Source organism: Patiria miniata, unplaced genomic scaffold, assembly GCF_015706575.1.
Source record: "Patiria miniata isolate m_02_andy unplaced genomic scaffold, ASM1570657v1 HiC_scaffold_23, whole genome shotgun sequence".
Lineage (NCBI taxonomy): Eukaryota > Metazoa > Echinodermata > Asteroidea > Valvatida > Asterinidae > Patiria > Patiria miniata.
Genome location: NW_024037062.1, coordinates 9530180 through 9549874, shown reverse-complemented (window position 1 = coordinate 9549874; position 19695 = coordinate 9530180). Strand labels below are relative to the sequence as shown.

Here is a 19695-nt window from a genome sequence, read left to right as displayed (position 1 = left end):
CGACTCAATCACAAGTCCTCACATGACGTCCTCACAAGGGAATAATTAGTCCTCCAATTGCAACTCAGGTCACAAGTTATGTGAATGAAATGCGACAAAAAGACTTGCGAGAGGACTGACTATTTGTGTTGTCCTCACAAGTCCATCACAAGTCCTCACAAGTCCTCACAAGTGCATCACAAGTCCTCAAAAGTCCTCACAAGTCCTCATAAGTCATCACTAGTCCACAGAAGTCATCAGCACTTGTGATGCACTTGCGATGTTTACTCGACTATACACTGCTTAGTGACATCATGCGGGTCAAAACAAAACAAAAAATTTAGAGTAAAGGGACAGAAAATCATGCATCAATTATTGCGACCTTGTTTTGCTCCGGCGGCACGGTGGACGAGCCGCCGGATGAATATAAAACCGAAACTGTCCCCATGAGTAGAAAGATCACCGCTGTGACGCCGTGAGAATAGCCTTGCTGTGTCGGAAACATCAGCGAACTCACGACCGTGGACAAGAGGAAAAGTACCGGTGGGATCCAGGCGGGAATGAAGTTGGCCTCATCGGCGGGAGTTGAGAGTCGATTCATGAGGATGAACAAACCTAGACCGCCGAACCCCCACACGACAAGGGTGAGCACACACATGTAGAAATCCAATGGGAAAAACATCTACGGGGAAAAATTGTATTCTTAATTTAACATCAAACTGTTTTTATTAAGTGTTCGATTATCAAACGATAGTGCCAGGCGAGAGGGCAGCTAGTGGGGCGCACTGCTCGACGCTAAGGAACGAGGTTGCACACTAGGCAAACAGGGTCTTCTAATAGTTGAATGCTGAAAAGAGAATAAGCAAGATATGTTTTCGTACCCTTATGTCAAGCTCGAAGATGTTGCCGTTAGATGTAAACTCGGCCCCGATGAACCCAAGAACGGTGCTAAAGAAATATAGCTGGATATGCTTCTCTGCGATTGGCCGCTTGCCGAGTTTGCTAATGTACTGAAAATGAAAAAAAGTACACATTTTATGCGCGTTCTGGCAAAATGAGACAGAACTGGACTAGGCCGTACAAAAACAACACGAATTGGGTGATTTTTTTCCCCCAATTTTCCGATTTATTGATATTATCTTTGATACGGCTATAAAAAAAACCCTCATGGAATAAAGGTGTGTTTGAGGAAAAACGATTGTCATCTTTCATTTTTACAAATACAAAACTTGAAACTTTAAAGGCCTTTTTCTCAGTACATTTGTATTTTACTTTTTTGACACGTCGATAAATATGAACTTTAAACAGCCATAACTTGTCAACGGAATGTCTGATTGAAGTGCAACAAACAGTATTGTAAGGAGAATTTTATTCTCTTTCCTGATACCAACAAACCCTCATTTCAACCTCTGCCCAGTTCCGTCTCATTTTGCCAGAACGCCTCACAATTTAGGGAAGGGACACAATTTGCCGAAAAATGTGTTTTTACTGTTCCAAGGAACAACAATACAATAATTCTGAAGCAGGTTATTATAAAATACCTGTCGACATTTCCGGTCGGTAGATTTTTTTGTTTTTAATGTGAAATGGATATCTTCGTTTTTCTCGACGCATTGCATGCGCGTAGCCATCGTGAGGAAATTATTATTCTCGAGGAAAGATTATTACAAACAGAAAGTATGGATTGACATACAAAAGGAAATTAGTTCAGCTCACTCTTTCTATAAATCACCACTATTCTTAAGCCTACATTATTTAAAGATTTTGTCTTTTTTTCTCTTAGGAAAAGTACCTCGAAGCTGTCGTACAAGAATGCCGAACAGGCGACGCCAATAAACGCTGCAAAAACCCACATCTTTGTATCCTCCTCGTACGGATAATACTGAGATGTCACAACTCCCGGACTGAACAAGACTGCTAACATGGCCGTCACTACCAGCAGCACCATAGCAACCCATGTCCGTCTTTCTATTGGTCGGCCGAAAACGACGAAACCACCGAGCGCCGTGAACACGGCGCGTGATTGGAGGAAAATGTTCCACGTGGGCGGGGCGATGTAGTACACGCAGTACAAGAAGGCACTGTTGGCTGCCACGAGAAAAAACGCGGGAAAAACAAACACGGGCGACGGCATGAAGCGCATGCGTCTGTGCTGAACGCAGAAAATAAGGTAGCAAAACAGGAATTTGGACAGCTCCGTGCAGAAGACGATGCTGCCAATGTAGAAGGGATACAGTTTGGTTGTGTTGAAATGTCTAACTGCAAACACGATGGTTTGCTTTGCAACTTCCACGAGGATTGTGAGGAGGCTGAACACGCCCGTGCCAAGCACCCCAGGCTTTGGCGATGGGTGCCCCGTCCGATGGTCAGCAACCGTCTCGCTAAACATCCTGTCGTCGACCTGACGATTCAACGTCGACTGTTTGCGTGAGCAATGATCCGAATGCCTGGAGAAAAGAAACACAAATGTTAACCCTTAAAATGCCTGTTTTCTAAATTGTTCGGGCAGCATGAGAATTCATTAAGAGTACACTATTGGCCCTCCCAAGAGGCAGCCCCTGCCAAGGGCATGCCCCCCCCCCCCGCCCGTGTAAATAAATGGGGAAATTCCCCTCCCGGTTCCGCTGACATGTACACCTACAAGCTTGAATGCTCTGAGTTGGAGCATTCCGATCACAATGGGCGGCGTGGGTGTCGGTGTGCATTCGCGCGCCACATCTTTATGTGGAGATGCCTGGCGATGTAGGCCGACGTTCATGTTATTCACATGGGAGGAATGCATCTAGACACCAGCTGCATTTCTGCATATCTGTTGTTTATTTTATCATTTTGTGATTTGTATTTTTTCTCTCTCTATTGGTATAATGTTTATTTCTGAGTATATTGGATTAATTGTGTTTATAGGGGGATATGTACGCTTTATAAATCTTCAATATTATTATTATTATTATTAATGCCGGAAGGTTAACAAATGTTTTACTTCAAAAGTTCTCGTAAATGCCGATGTTGAAGGAGATCCTGGTCCCCCGGCCCTCCTGGTTTAGCCACAATTTCTCCTACGGAAATAGTGTCTCCCCTCTAGGTATCCCCTACATCAACGGAGAATTTGCCACCCCAGGAAATTGTGTACTCAGACACGGGGTACTTCCATCTTTATAACCAATACATGTACTTCCCTCCTTCAACAAATAGGCAGATGTCTCTCCTTTTCTTACGGATGACCATTTTCCTGTGTTTTTCCAGGCCTTAAGTGTATTTTCCTTCCTCCAACTAACAAAGAAAGTTGTGTACTTCCGACCCAGGTCAGCGTCCGCCGTGATAAACTCACACTCACACAAGTCTGCGACATCGACAATGCATTCATGCAGGGTTCGAAATTAGCGGTAGCCCACTAGCCAAATGCTTGTCAAAACAGCGGCGGGCTAGTCAAACTACTCCTTAACTAGCCCGGCTGGCCAGTGAACAATTATTGGGATACGGCAAAGATGAACGTACAGGAAGAAATAAATCATTAGATTCAGAAAGAAAACCCCATCAATTTGTGTCTAATTTTATCAACTGTTTGAAAGGGTTAAATTATTAGACCTGTTAATCAAAAACACTGACAATATTGCCTGAGAATTGAGCCTAAAAATACGCAATTTTGTATTCGAGATAAGAACAAAAATGCGGGCTAGTGAAAATGCCCGCGGGCTAGTTAAGAGTCCGTTTCAGTAGTAGGCTAGTGAACAAAAAAGTTAAGGTCGACCCCTGATTATTAAAGCCCGGTTCATACTTCACGCGAAAGCAAGTGCGAAGCGAAATTCATGTCGTCAACAATGGTGGACGCGCTTCGAATGTATTGTTGACTTCAGGAATTTCGCTTCGCTTTCGCTTTCGCGTGAAGTATGAACCAGGCTTTATTAATGCACATAGCATAACTGCAAGTTTGAAGTTTCGCTTTGTAGTTTATTTGAAAATTCAAACATAAAGTGAATGAAGATTTTACTATCATACCCCGACTATAAAAAGCCAGAAACATGAAATAAATAACATCCTGTCTGGTTCAGAATTATAATATGAATGTACGACAAAAATATTTTCAAGATTTATGTCAGGAAGATTTGTATAAAAAAGAGATCAACAAAAAGTGTGTGTTTTTTCTCCATACAATGAGGTATCGTAATAAAACCTCCCCTACAATGATGAATGGAACATGCCTCGTGGGCATGTACCATGAGGCTGGTAATCCGTTTATTAGTATAGCTGCATGCATAAATACAGGAAGTTACCGGAGTGTAGTGTAGCTAACCAGATGATAACGGGTAAACGAAGACGGACTGAGAAACGCAGAAAATAAATGTAAAGCATTTCATTTTTAGTCGTTATTTGTGTTTGTTTAAGAGAAAACTGCTGAATTCAAATGAAAGATGGGATCAACAATTCTCCTACAGAATCGTACCCTGTAGTCCAGAACACATTTTTTTTGGGGGGGGGCCAAAAAAATTTTGGTCCCCCAAAAAAGTGGGTCACAAAAATTACGGCGTAGGGTTCGGGGCCCGCTTAAGGGCCCCGACATTTTTTTGGATTCTCGATGCTCCGTGGTGCGATCTGAGGCAATTTCTGACCACTTTAACCAATGTTTTTTTGAGGAAAAGATGGTGGTGTACTCATTGCCTGCCTTTATTGCGATGTCACATAAAAAAAAAAATGGTTTCTTTTGGGGGGGGGGGCATGGCCCCCTTTGGCCCCCCTGGATCCTTCCCAATATAAGCTGGGCTTAAATTTACATGAAACTCGAATGTCATGCACTACATATACATCAAGAGATAGTTTAAGTTCCACTGATGATTGATAATCCCAACTAAAAACATGGCCCAACCATAGTTGGGTCACTAGCCCCATAACAACCAAGGAAACATAAAATATGTCAAAAGTGCATGAAACTGACCCTGAGAAAAATACTGCTCTCATTTTCGGGACAAATTTCACCGGGAAATTACAGGATAACTAGACAGCTCACACAATGTATCGTACAGAATTCAATTTTTTAACCATGTAAATATAACTTCCATAGCGAAATGTCAAGGGAAAACGGTATGGATATAAATTTCAGGAAACACAACTTTTCAGGAAATGTAGCATGCATTGCTAGTGTGTGGCCACAATTCGGAGGAAGTCCATTGCACGTGTATAATGATATGAGACTCAATACAATTTATAGGGCTAGGTACTATTAAAGGGAATGTACGACATTTGCTTTTGCTGCAATTTTCAGACATTAATGGATTTGGAGGTTTAGTACGTTATAGCAAATATTGTTAAACTGACTTGCTTCACGTTTTGGTCCGGAGATGCTGGAAAATCCAAGAAAACCAACCATGTTCTTGTATAGTCTGGTTCCCTGACCCCACTTAAGATGAAACTGAGCAATTGATAGACTTTGGGAAATTGTAAGGTCAGAGAATCAGTCTAGCAGGCTTGTACCCCTTCACAGGTGTGTAATCAATTGCAAAGAAAATGCGGAGTAACTAACTGTGAAAAAGTACGAGCACTTTTTGAAAGAAAGCCAGTTTTCTACAACACTGGTCGGCCGACCATTGTTGGAAAAAATACCAGTTTTCTTGAAAATGTCAGTACACCAGGAGCCACGATGCTACACGATGCTTTGGACTGTCATTCCATAACAATCCAGCAAGATATTTGGTGATAATTTGATCATTTCGGGGTTTTTTATGTTTGCAAATATTGTATCTTCCCTTTAAAGCCCAACGATTCTATAGTATTTAAGGCATAACAAAAATACAAAAGAGCTATTAAATGATGACTAATTCGGTAGTAGGTGATGGGATTGTGCCTTTAATGATACATGTACCAGCATGGCATTTGGCACACAGTCAGAGTGTGTCATGAGACAGATATTTGGCTATAAATATCCTTTGGAAAAACATAGGCAGAATATTAACAAGCAATGGCAGCTATTTTGAAAATTTTGAACTTGTTTGTCATTCTACCTATAGCCCATATTTTTTCAAAGGATAAATCTGCGATGGCCCTTTAGCCAAATATCTTTCTATGATGACTTGCTCTGTGCTCTGACTGGATACCAAATTCCATGCTTGTATCATCAAAGGCACAATTCCCCCAAATATTTCCCCTTTCTGCCCAACTGTGTGGCAGGCAGCATGTACAAAATAATGTATTATGTAGTATTCAAAACGGCACAATTGCAGAATACCCCACCACTCGATCTATCCACCTCCTAGCCGGCTACGGAGTCACGGTTGATTGCCCTCAATAAACCTTCTCAGCGCTACATGTATGTACTATGCGTCATGCTCCACAGCACTCCCACTCCGTATCCGCGTAGCCGCCAACAGGGTAGTTGGTTTGGACTTACAATTTTTTCAGCAACTCCCATTCCTTTTGTGTTGGCTTCGTTCTCAAATAATGGACCCCCACTCAGTATCCGCGTAGCTGGCAATGGACTTGAATTGTGCACAATCCATCTCGTGGATATCCAGCACAGCAATTTTGCTTGGAATGCAAAAGCAATGAATACAGTGGTGAAAATGAAATAAGGGACATGGAGGAATAAATTATTTTACTCGTCGTGGTGTAGGCTAATCTATGGTTAATCGATTATGTACACACTACGCATATACATACCCACGGTACTGTACTGCACTCTAGTACAATGTAATGTTGACTTATTGAAGCACTCATGTCAGACGTCAACACTGGCTGTTAATGCCTCCGCCATTTTGACCATGTGGTGAATACAATTAGAGCCAAGGTCAGCCAACACTAGGTCGCGTGGCCATTCATAATGCATGCAAAGCAGACGATTTCTGTTAGTCACGTTGACCCTACATACACATACATTCACGGAGCCTACTCTTTGCTGTGGCCTACTTCTTTCGTGCCATCGCTGCGGAAGTTTCATTCAGTTGTAATAAAAAAGACGTGACTTGCCGCGGATTTCCAGCGCAGCGGCGCGGCAGTCATAGTAATTTATCCATTAAGCTAGAGGGGAACTCCCAAGAGTTCTAGTGACAAAATAGAGGGCGCCTTTCAAGAATGTAGTCTGGCTACAAGTGAAAGTAAGGCTGCAACCCTGCATTAAAATTGCCATAGACATTAGTGCTAAATGACCACACTTCAAAATTCTTTTAAAAATACTCAGAACTCTCACAGGTATTAAAGCTGCACAGAAAAATGACGATCAACATGTCATCTTTCATTTCTTTTCATTTTTTTGGTGGGTTGACCATTAACTTTTCGAGAAATTCTCACCCAAAGAAGACGACCGCTATTTTCCCAGAGCGGAAAAGTAGCCATCTTGAAAAACGAATCCCTCCACAACATGGCAAAAATGCTCAGGATTAGAAGCCCAAGTTCGAACCAGAGGTTCATTGCCGTATCTCTTCAATTCACAAATTGTATGGCTCTCAAAACTCTCTAATAGTAATAGGCCTGTAGAATATTCTGAGGGTATAACGTACTTTTATTCAAGAGCTTGGCGGGTGGGTTTTGGCCTATTTACCGGTGTGCACCGCGCGTAAAGTTTCTTTTGATCCAACATTGAGCACCATTATGTATGGACAGCCACATGGGCATAGATTTAAGCCGTGGTTGGCAACATATTTCACCAAAAATGGCATATTAACACCTTCATTGTGTAAGAAGTTTTAAAGTCTTTTGTAGCGTTTGTTGGTTCTAATTATGTAGCTTATTTTCAACAATCTAGATTTCGGAACTTGAACATTAATACGTCTTTTGCAACCTTGGCCTTTCATAGTTTGCCAACCAGTTGGCACAAAGTGAAATTTCATTCTTTAGAAATAAATAAAGAGATTCAACCTTATGTTTAAATATAAGGCTAATAACTTGGCTGATTACTTTAACACTAATGACCGCAGTATCATAAGAAACAAACAAATATTGGAATAAGATCAATCGATGCCATATTATAACATGGGGCACAACTATATCACACCTGAACACGAACCGTACATCAAGAGCTGATGATTGATAATCCCAACTATAAACATGGCCCAACCATAGTTGGTATAGCCCCATAACAACCAAGGAAACTTAAACAGAACAGATGTAGGTGTTGGCTTATAATTATCGTCCTTTAGTCACAAATCACATAAGAGGTTGAACACGAAATTTAAAACGAAACTGTCAAAATCTTGTGAAATACCCAACTTTGTTATAATTGTTAGTAATTCATTAAGCATCCTGTGAAATCGTTGAGCCTAATATATCAAGAGTGTCATGTTCAAGACCCTAACCATACAACGAGAAAAAGACAAAAAAACCCCAAATATTACTCCCAATTGACCGAATTTAGTTTAGTTTGCAATCGGTTACATATCGTGAATGAGGATTATTTTCCCGAGTGACAAACCGGGCATCATACCAAAAGAGGGCACAAGTCAAAATGTATAACGATTTCATATTACGATTTCAACTGAAACCTGGCTTAGTGTTGAGAAATATCGGAAGATATATTTTCTCAAGTATTCTAAAAAAAAAAATAATAATAATGATATGATATGATATAATCTATAGTGAGCTCAAATTTAGACAGGTTACTTAATGTTTTCTTTTGACAAAAAGGGTTACATAAATTTGCAGCATCGAAACCGCACTTTCGTAACCAATTACTTAGTATCTCTGGATAGTTGGTCTGACTTGCGAAAGCATAGAGCAAGGAACAGAAGCCACGCCCGGCACCCCTCCTTGGAAGTCTTTGTTGATGAAGGGGTGGAGGCTACTCCTTCGTCCTTTGTGTCTCATCACTGAACTCCCAGTGGTCAGAAAGCCATTTATGCAAGAGCCGTTTCCGGATGCTAACCGCATTTTGGCTATTCATAACCCGAGCCTCTGACATATAACACAATACACGGGCATCCTTTCCTCATCAACCAAGCAAGGATTGTTTAGACGCGCATCATCTTCAAGACAAGAAGTTCCTCCAACAAGCCCTCCTGTTTGTGTCCTGCCTGATCCGTACTCTCGAAAAAGGTGTTGTTGATTTATTGCTAGGGAGACCACGAAATAAACAGACGGGTTTCTTGATAAAAGGGAAAACATTTTCAAAACTCGCATTTTAATGTTAGCCTTTACGCTGCTGTCCGGACGTCGAGTTTTAAACCGTGATTACCGGGGGAAAAACAGACGTGCTCAAAGCAGTTAAGTTTACAATCCAAAAGTAGTCCAAAACGGGCTACCAAAAAAAAAACCCGGAAGGCAACAATTATTAAAACATCCTGCATACCAGGTATTGAGGCAGTTGATTTAGCATTTTAGTTGTTACAATGTCACGTTTGCGACGTTTACCAGTGATCCTGCTGCTATTTTGTGTCTGGGTTGCAGCCGTCAAGACTCAAGCCGACGACAGCGCCGTTGAGTTAGACCAGCAAATGACTGACCTTCAGGTAACAGTTGCAGATTTTTTTCTTGAAATCTAGACCATTGAGAGAAATGTTTTTTGTTAAATAAAAAGCAAGACAAATCTTGCACAATTTTACCTAAAATCGTGTGCATTAATTGTCACCGTTTTCATGAAGAGCCACGTGACATGTGGATTTTGAAGAAAAAAAAAACTATTTTAAAACTGCAAAAACTACGACATTTTGTTCAAGCCTTTTATTTCGGCTTGCTTTTGCGCCCATAGCTCACATTAAGATACGCCCGATTGAATAATTCGAAATTTGTGAAGTACATGTATACATTCCGAAATTCATCTTTGGCACACTTTTGTTCGGTGTGTCATTTGTATTGCTAGAAAAATATTACTTATGATATTTTCGGGTTGAAATTTGAAAATAGCATCCTCATATTTTAATATATCTGTGAAATCCACGTAGGATCCTTTGCATGGTCACCCAGAAAAGTACCTACCGATTTCATGACACACTGCAAAAAATGTAGTGTTAATTTAACACCATTCGGTATCTAAATAGGACAACACCAGTAAAATTTAACACCAGATGAATCCCCCACCAGATGGTCCTTTATAGATACCAATGGTGTAAATTTAACACTCCAGTTTTTGCAGTGCAGAAGCCTAGCTCAAAGTGAAGATAGGACTGGTATCAAATACCCTGTGAAATAATTCCACCTGAAATGGTGTACTTTGGAGAAATATTTAGGTGGTTTCAAAATAAGGTGCCTGCGGCATGCATTAGCAACGGAATCCGGCGATACAAGCCCCCCCCCAAAAAAAAAAAATGTGCATAATTATGTTTTCAGTCTTTTTTTTCTTCAAATTTTTGTGTAGCCTTTTGGCAAAAATATTCCCATATTGCATCATATATACTCAAGTTTTCTAACAATTTTGTTACTTCATGTGAAAAACAAATGCAAAAAGACTGACCTTTTTTTGTACCTTGAAGCTGATAGTTCTTTTGTACGTTCACTTTTTACAGAATTATCTGGAAAGGAACGGTTACCTGAATGTAAATGGAACGGATACGGACGGGAATCTAACCCAGGCTATTATAGACCTGCAGACAATGACGGGACTCGAACCAACCGGTAAGTGTTTTGATCTCTAAAACCTTTGTGTGCGAATACAGATCCTGGTAACAACCGACTGAGCATGTCGATTGTTCATGTAAAAATGTTATTTTCTAGTTGAGTGCAGTGTGATTAGTCTCCCCCCCCCTTTTTTTATTTTACTGAGGCCAAGTGTTCGGAGGAAAAAAGTGTCTACATTTCAGCACGGATGTGCAAGTGCCTTTTTCAAAAAATGTTTACCCCCCCCCCCATAAAATGACCTTGCTACGCAACAGTGGGTCCGGTTTTCTAATTTCTTAAACTCAAGCATGACGTGATCTCAGTGTTGTCAAGAATGTGTTTTCTCTTTTTTTCTATTCCAATACATTGTTATTCCTTCAACTTCCATAATCTAAACATTTTCCCCAAATCTGACAAGCAGTTCGTTGTTGGTTTGTTTAAGGGACATTCCAATTTCAATAAGCAAAATTGCCCTTTAGGGAGCGAAAACACATTTTTCCACGAAATGATAGCGTTCATGGTCGGAAAGATCATGACAAGTTATATGTAAACATTCACACGAACTAGTCCATGAAACAAATTTTGCGGTTTTCGTTGTCACCTAAAGGAATTTCTGGGTGCCAAATTTTGGTCTGAAAAAATAATATTGTTTCTAATCACACTGTAAGTTTTACTTTACGAAAGTTGCTTCAAAAGATCAAACTTAGTTTTTATAAAGCTAATTACCATGACTTCTCCTCTTAAATTTCCTTCAGGTCAAGTTGACGATTTTCTCCTAGATACGCTTCATTCCCCGCGATGCGGCATGGCTGATCTCGTACCGGAGGAGTACAGAGTACACAGTGTCAAGCACAGCAAGAACCAACTGACCTACTGGATTGAACAATTCCCGCCCTCTATGGACCAGGAATTGGTCAGGACAATCATACGAGATGCTTTCCAGGTTAGTGGTCTTTTTAATTTGTGGACATTTCCAAAAGGAAATTTCTCGAAAATAATGTTGTAGTCGATTTCATCACAACTCCATCGGTGTAGTGTTAAATGTGGACTCTTTTATGTAATGACTCCTTGGTTGTATTGCGCATGCTTAAGAGAAGATTTGACTGACAGGTCACGTGTCAGGGTTACAATCCTAAAGAGAATACATTTTCTAAGGAGTCTAAATTTCATATGACACCGGTCAGCACATGTTCGTCAAAGCCACGCAAAAGTGACCTGCTGAGGCTAACTAATGAGGAATGTCCCCTTAAACTTTCTTTTTGAGTTCTCGGCGTCTGACGTTGCCCAGGCCTATGTGTGGCAAATCATGTCACAATCGAATTCAGAATTTTCAAAGTTATAACGAAGTCATTTCACAAGTCCAGTCACAATAAACAGGAGATGAACATAAGGGCTGAGTCTATTCGAATAATTAAATATTCGAATATTCTACTTTTATTCGATCAAATATTCAAATATTCAAGTACACCGTGAGGCGGATTTCCAGTAATCCGATTTTCAGTTTTAAAAAGCCGTCATGATGGTTTTATCATAATTTACTAAAATGCTAACTTTTATACACATTCATAAACATATTCATTGACTTGCGATTGACTTGTTATTGCCTTGCGATTGACTTGTGGTTGACTTGCGTTTGACTTGTGATTGACTTGCGTTTGACTTGTGATTGACTTGTGAATGACTTGCGTTTGACTTGTGATTTGTTAATGACTTGTGATTGACTTGTGATTGACTTGCGATTGACTTGCGATCGACTTGTGATTTACTTGTGTTTCACTTGTGAATCACTTTCCGTAGGTCTGGGCTGACGTCACGCCACTGTCGTTCTCGGAAGTCTTCGGTTCCCAGGCCGACATTCGGATCATCTTCGGGGCACGGGAGCACGGGGACGGGGCGCCGTTTGACGGCCCGGGTGGGGTCCTGGCCCACGCCTATCTACCCCTCCGTAGCGACGCCCATTTCGACGCGGAGGAAAGATGGACGGCGGGAACGTTTCAAGGTAACACGACTCAATTGTTTTGAACATCTCCATTTATGAAAAATTAGTAAGATTTTTATTTCAATTTCGCACATGGGCGTCGCCAGGATTTTTTCTAGAGGGGGGCAAAAAAATTTTTTTTGCCAAAAAAAGGCTTGTATTTCTCAACACATTCTCGATTTATCAGTTTTAGAGGGGGGGGCAGGGACATTCCCCCCCCCCCCCACTCATTAAATTTACACCACTTTGTCTTCGCGCCTATTTTTTTTTTTTTTCTTTCTTTTTTTTCTTCTTCTTTTTTTTAATTTTTTTTTATGCTTTTCCGGGGGGGGGGGCAAGTGCCCCCCCTTGCCCCCCCCCTCGCGACGCCCATGATTGTGCACAATTTCAACCAATGCTTTGCCTATAATTGAGGTGATGTTCGTGTTTCAATGCCGTTAATGAAACTTGATAATATTGTTTTGCAGTTTTAGTCAACAATTACATGTATAACAATACCGAACAACAACACTAAATTTCTTTTTTTTAATTTAACGTGGTTTTTTTTTAAACTGAATTGTGTAGTACAGTAACAGCATGATATATGTATCTCGAAATCCGCAGTGATTTTACAGACTCACTGTGTAGCCATTACAAATTCGTTGTTAAACATACACAATTAACAAAAACTGGTGTCGGATTTGTTTTGTAGCGTTCTCTCTTAGCTTTTTTTATCACATCCAAAATCTGTCTGGTAGTAAATCAGAACAAGTATGTAAACGAGGTTGAAATCAAACCTTATTAATCAGTACCTTTTCTCCACCCAACTCAGGGACGAACTTGTTCCAGGTCGCTGCCCACGAGTTCGGCCACAGCCTTGGTCTGTTCCATTCAGAGGACCTAACGGCACTCATGTATCCCTACTACAGCGGGTACCAGACTGAATTCCGACTGAGTGAGGACGACAAGGAAGGGATCCGGAGTCTCTATGGGAGTACGTATACAAATTGAAGGGCAGGGTTCGGGAACCAGACTAGGCAAAACTGGTCCCAGACCAGTGTTAAGTGTATCATGTATCTGGTACACATTTGAAATGTAGCCTATTGTCGGTGACCTCCTATACAATAGCACTTCCAAGCCCTCTTTACTAGGCTATTCATGCAATTCATGCATTTGGTTTACACAGTTCGCCGGACGTAGCCCAATCATTGGCGTTATGGGGAATCATATACGATAGCACTGCCCGGTTCTCTCCACTAGTCTGCAAATCAAGTCTTTAAACAGTCAGTCAGACTCAGTCACTCAGTCAGCAGTAAGACAGGCAGTCAGTCGGTCAATGAGATAGACACAGTCGACCGAGCCAAAATGTTTGTAATATCAGAACCTTGTATTAAGTGGAGCGCCAGTCCCATTCATTGTGCACATTAAGCACAGTCGGGACCAAGGCTTTATGTTCGCTATAACCAGAATTTGTATTAACAGTGTTTGTAGTAATAAGAGGACACTGTGCAGGCCCTCTGGGAACAGCAAGAGTTTTTTTATTATTATTTTTTTTTTTTATTTAAAACAAATCAATAAAAGCGTGGGGCACCTTTCTTCAGAAAATAAGTGTCAATTATTGTTTCAATGCAAACTGAACTTTGGTTATACCACTTATTCCAAACACGGTGAACAATGTATTTATGACTATTTAATTCGCACCAATTCGTGTTATTTCTTGTAAAGATAACTACCGAAATCTTGAAGAATATCGGGGTACGCACGGTGAACCATGTGGGGCACGCTGTGTGACTTATAAGACACTAGTCCAGCAAGTGTTTCCGCAGATAAGTAGAAAATGCATAACACAACTTCCTTCCGATCATAATATTTACAATGTACTTCAATCATTTTTATAATGTCTCTTCCAGGAGAAGTCACGGTACCAGACGATGACGACACAGATGATGAGAACGATGGTATGTTATGGAATTAATTTTTATTAGATAGCAAAATGGATGGAGTGTTTTAATGGCGACAAACTTTAACTCATCAACTTAATACGTCCGAAGTAAGGCTCTCACAAGCAATTGCACGACTATAAACTCTTCGATAATTCTGTACGTTTGACTGTTTGGAATTTTGCACGGCTAATTATTGATTGTTTTGCCTTTACCTGAATCAGAATCGTAAACTTTAATTCGGTTACCCAAAGAACACATCACACTGTGTCCACAATGGTCCCAATCCCTATTGTGGATAATTTAAGTGCAGAGGACTATTTTTACAGTAGTTTAGTACAGTCTGCTCCCGTTACAGCGAAATCGTATATGACGAAATTCCGGTTATTACAAACGCATTAATCTTTGGTCCAGGCAAAATTGTGCACATAATGGGGGAAACACCGCTTAAGATAATAGTACGAAATTTCTGTTACAACGAAAGGTTTTAGCGACCCCTTTGCGTAAACAAGCATTGTTGGCGACCCATTTATAACGAACGGTCATCCTGGCTCAAGGCTTTTTCGTTCAGACCAGCATTAGTCAATAGGTGTACATGTGACGAAAAACAGTTTCCCCTCATGTGCTTACACCGTGTTAACTTAACACTGTTATCATAGTGTTCACAGTGTGAACACTATGTGACAAAACTCGTGACTTGACTTGAAATTGGATGACTTGTGAGAAGTTGTGATGGACTTGTGTTTGACTCAACAACAGAATTAATTTCTACATTTCTTTAATCTAGATATCGTCACAACACCAGCGGAGGTGTCTACCCAACTACCGCCCACTACAGCAGGGACGCCTGGCCCGCCTTCGCCTCCCCCGCCCGCGGCATGCCTGAGAAATGGAACTTTCGACGCCGTGGTGAACACCATAGACGGTCACAAATACGGATTTATTGGTAAGTATCTGAAATAACGATACTCAGTTCGTGGTACAAGAAAGTAATCAGTCAATCCAGGGCTAGTTTAACGTCATCCGATGAAAACATCGATTCATTCGCACACCAGTTTTCATCAGTTGCTGTGTATATGTGTTACCATTCAGCACTCCAGACTCAAGAACCATTGAGATTCAAGAAAATGGGTCTGGGAGCTAGATAAGCCAATGTAAAAATCCCGGATGTCCGCGCCCACCAATAGTTTGCAAATAGTGACTTGAAATATTATAAACAAGTAGTGGAATTTTGCATATTTCTGAATGCAGCATCTTAATTTATGAATCGCTTAAGACGTTCTTACTTGAAAACACAACTTCATATAGAAAGCAAGCTTAAGGTTGAGTTAAGATACACAACATAAATCAAGTAGCAAAAAGGATCTTTTAACTCAAGAAACCAAAACTACAATGAATAATATTAAATAGACCAACTAATATGAAAATATTGTTGTGTTCATATTTTTATTTCATAAAAGAGAGAAAAACCCGTATATAAATTTGGATATCCAATATCTTAACATGGAAATGCCTTCTCATTGTAAATATTTACCTATTCAAAATAATGTTTTAACATGAACATGAATGTTTTGTCTTGCTTTTGAAGGTGCGTACGTCTGGTGCCTGGACGTCTTTCCGCGGACGTATACGCTGATAAACGAGGCGTGGGAGAACCTGCCTAACTATGTGCACGCGGCGGTGACGCGGGGCAACATTACATACATTCTCAAGGTGACTATTTATGTGATTGTTTGTTTGTTGGGGTGTTGGGGGTGTTTGTTTGTTTGTTTTTGGATTGTTTTACCAAGACTGGGACCTTAACTGCAGAAAAACATGCTGAACAATCTCAGCCCAACTTTTGCTCACTCTTTAGCTGGCAAGACTCTCCAAACTTTTCATGAGACATGCCGGCAAAGACAAGGTCCTCAGTATTTCACCAGCCAAGTTTGAGGTCTCAATTCAATTGTTAAAGGAGACCTTTCTTCAACATTTTGCACATGAGAGTGAAGCCAAGTGATTTCAATATGAATCCTAAGGCTCGGACCGGTACATGTCCACCTTTTTGGAAAGATTGGCCCTTCAGCAGTCTGGTGGTCATGACCTTGAGTAGAAATAGAGCTAGTTACCAGATATTTCTTTTGACACAGTTGATTGATGCAATACTAAAGGGGTGTTGGACTGGAAACTATTTCTGGCGGAAAGATTTCACAGGGTCCCTCCTTATCTTCACTTTGAGCGAAGTTTTCGTCACATTTTACCTTTAAATTTCAAAAACTTACATGCAAGGTTGGCCCTGTCTGTGGTTTTAGTTCTATTATTCATTGATTTTGTGGACTTATTTTTTTGTTTCCTGTACTAGGATTGTTACGTGTGGAGTTACGAGAACCGGGCCTACCTTGGACGGAGGCGCATCCGCGAGCAGTGGCCTGGGCTGCCTTGCAACGTCCAGGCCGGCTATACGTCAGGCAGCGACGGCTTCACGTACTTCTTCAAAGGTAAACTTGACATGCCTATTCTCTTAAAATCCAAGAGTCATTTGACCCGAGATCGGTCAAATTTGACTGATTTTTTTCGTGGTCAAAGTAACCCAATGTCATATGAAATTTTGACTCTTGTCTGTTTTACCCTTTTATTGGTTGAACCTTCACACGTGACCAGTCGCTGTTCTAATCATCTTCACTGATAGGCATGCGTAATACAACCAGGAATCTGTGTACAGATGGAATCTAAATTTCTCACTTCACCGGTAAAAGTTGATTTAAAAGAACTACTAAAATACTCTTTGCCAACCGCGTATCGTTATATTTCACAGTCTCAACTTTTACTTGTGCGAACGAAACATTTTGGATTTCGTCTGGTTCCCTTAGCCGACTACGATATCCTGACTTTTCAACACAGATCGTAGGTCAGGTACCAGTCACATTTAATACTAGAATATGACGCAGCAAAGCTCATCTGCGTCCGAGTGAATAATTATATATTCACATCACATTTTACGGCATCAAATTTCACAAATAGAAGTTTTGATGTGATAAATTGGAAATTTCAGGACTGATAACAAGTCTAACAGACATTGTGTTGGCAAATACAACCATTTCACACACGGGAACACCCGAGCTGTCGCGAACAGGTCCGATTGTCAGCGAAGACATGTTCGGAATACTTCGGACATTTTCGAAAACGGGAGGTCTCATTTGGAGGGGGGAGCAATGCATTTTAATAATAAAAAGCTCATTTCTGTTAGACATTTTGTTGACGAATACAACCAATTCACACCAGTAAACACGCGAGCTATTACGAACATGTCCGAGTATCAACGAAAACGTCTTCGGAAAACTTCGGACATTTCCAAAAGTGGATGGAACCCCGCCCGTTTCAGTCACGTGATATTGGCACCTATACTTGACCAAAGATTTTGTCCAAAACCTAAGACCGATCCAAGTTGCAAGCCTATTTTCATTTTTTTATTGTTTACTCCGCACAGGTATTTTCGTCTACCGTTTTAGAGGGAGCGCCCTCAACAGCCGCCGCAGAATCTGGACATGGAACTGGCAAGGTCTGCCCGATCGCAACCTCCGCGTCACCGCCGTCTGCCCCAACTTGAACAACGCTGGCGACGCGGTCAGCGTGTACATGTTCACGGGCAACGTGTACTACCTTTTCGACGACTCCCTGAAACACTTTGTTTATCCTCGCCAGTACCCGCGTGCGGTCAACAGGTTTATTCTTGACGACTGTCCCAGTTCTTAGATTAATCAATTAATTAATTAAGCTTTTCATGATGAAAAAAAGAGGACATTAAAGATGACCAAGTTTTGTGATAAACTAAGTTTTGTATCACATATCACCGTTCACAAAATGCGTGCGAATTTTGACCAGAAACCACATGAATGTGTTCGTTAATTTAAAACTACTTTTTGTAGACTTTTTGCGTGTAAATTTTTCAAATCACTTTTTTTGTAAAATGTGTAAATACGTTAAAGATGGGTGTGCGAATATGTTTATACTAGCTCTCTGCTCAAATACTCTTTGATGTGGATATCAAGTTTGAATTGTGTTTTCTTTTACTTGCCTTATTTTATTGTCACTTAGGTACACATTGTATAATAGCCTGAAGTGTTATTGGTTACATTAAGTCGCATTTTGTTCCTCTTTCGCGAGTTGTCCTTGTTCTTGGCATATTACCGGACGCATGCGCACAGTGCCGGTGTCATATGAAATTTTGACTCCTGTGTAATCTGGTCCTTTTTTTTACCTTATATGGACTCCAACCCTCACACTTGACCTGTCACTCTCTATTGACCTTCACTTAGACATGCGCAATCAACCAATGAGTTCGAATTTCTTAAAGTCTAAATTTCACACCATACCGCAACGGTGCTTTCGGCACAACGCCGGCAACGGCTAGCTCGGTGAAGTTCGTTGAAAAGACTGTTGTAATTTTTTATTATTTATAATGTATGTGTAATTTATGCGAAATACTAGTGTTACTTATGATAATAAAAGAAGGTTACTTTCAATGCAGATCTTTTGTATTGTAACTATTGTTTTGTCTGGTTTGACCTTCAACGATTTTTAATACCCACGCGCACTGTATGTTCTTGCTCTGCGAGCGCTTGTAACAAAGACTAGTCTCTCGTACTTTACAAAAATCTTGTCGATTTAAATCTAGTTTTATTTGTCCGTTTTGAATCGCAATGTGTCAAACGCATGCCTACTTTTAAACCGTTGCCTTCAACTGCTTTATTTGTAGCCTCCGCCACTGAGCTTATGTTTTCATCGGCGTTGGTTGTTGGTTAAAGGGAATATACATCATTTGCTTTTGCTGTAATTTTCAGAAATGGATGGAATTGGGGGGTTGGAAATATATATCAAATATAGTTACACTGACTTTTTGGAGATTTTGGGTTCGAAAATGCTATAAAAACCAAGAAAAACGATCATTTTCCTGTAGTCTGGTTCCCTGACTCCATATAAGAAGAAACAGAGCAGTTTACATACATTGGGGAATTGTAAGGTCAGGGAACCAGTCTAGCTTGCTCGTACCCGTTCATAGGTTTGTAATCGATTGCAAACAAGTGCAATGGTCAATTGGGGCCAGTATTTGAAAAAAAGCCAGTTGTTTCCAACGCTGATCGGCCGATCAGCGTTGGAAATTGATACAAAAATACCACTTTTCTTGAGAATGACAGTATACCAGGTGCCATAATTTTACAGGATGCTTTAGACTGTCATTTACCAACATCCTGTTAAGGTATTTCGCAAAAACTTGGTAGTTTTATTTTTCGATGTTTGCAAATGTTGTATATTCCCTTTAATTGTCTG

At 40.6% G+C, this 19695-nt stretch overlaps 2 protein-coding genes across 3 annotated transcripts in view; one reads left to right on the top strand and one right to left on the bottom strand.

Annotated features, from left to right (window-relative positions):
* Positions 1–216: 216 nt before the first annotated feature.
* The window catches only part of LOC119731329, a 36948-nt gene continuing 17469 nt past the window's right edge, over positions 217–19695 (bottom strand). Inside the window, exons 1-4 of one of the 2 annotated variants that reach the window (XM_038204491.1) lie at positions 6628–6973; positions 1772–2426; positions 861–989; positions 218–661 (exon numbers count right to left, since the gene is read on the bottom strand). In XM_038204491.1, the coding sequence (XP_038060419.1) occupies positions 341–661; positions 861–989; positions 1772–2368 (1047 nt within the window). In that variant the 5' untranslated portion in view covers positions 2369–2426; positions 6628–6973 and the 3' untranslated portion in view covers positions 218–340. Of the gene's footprint in view, positions 662–860; positions 990–1771; positions 2427–6627; positions 6974–19695 lie in introns of those variants that run through there. The other variant, XM_038204490.1, reaches the window with a different exon arrangement.
* Positions 9147–18894, top strand: LOC119731328 (50 kDa hatching enzyme-like). Its single transcript, XM_038204489.1, has 10 exons — positions 9147–9407; positions 10401–10509; positions 11247–11434; positions 12289–12490; positions 13281–13442; positions 14359–14406; positions 15176–15334; positions 15977–16101; positions 16730–16865; positions 17855–18894. Exons 1-10 carry the CDS (start codon positions 9288–9290, stop codon positions 18118–18120), a joined length of 1515 nt encoding a protein of 504 aa, XP_038060417.1. The 5' UTR covers positions 9147–9287; the 3' UTR covers positions 18121–18894.

What these genes read in the sequence shown, in the direction of transcription:
- LOC119731328 (XM_038204489.1), top strand. Translation starts at nt 9,288, where the DNA reads ATGTCACGTTTGCGACGTTTACCAGTGATCCTGCTGCTATTTTGTGTC. An exon ending in GACGGCGGGAACGTTTCAAG is followed by an intron (nt 12,491 to 13,280) that starts GTAACACGACTC and finishes CACCCAACTCAG; the next exon opens with GGACGAACTTGTTCCAGGTC. An exon ending in CACAGATGATGAGAACGATG is followed by an intron (nt 14,407 to 15,175) that starts GTATGTTATGGA and finishes TCTTTAATCTAG; the next exon opens with ATATCGTCACAACACCAGCG.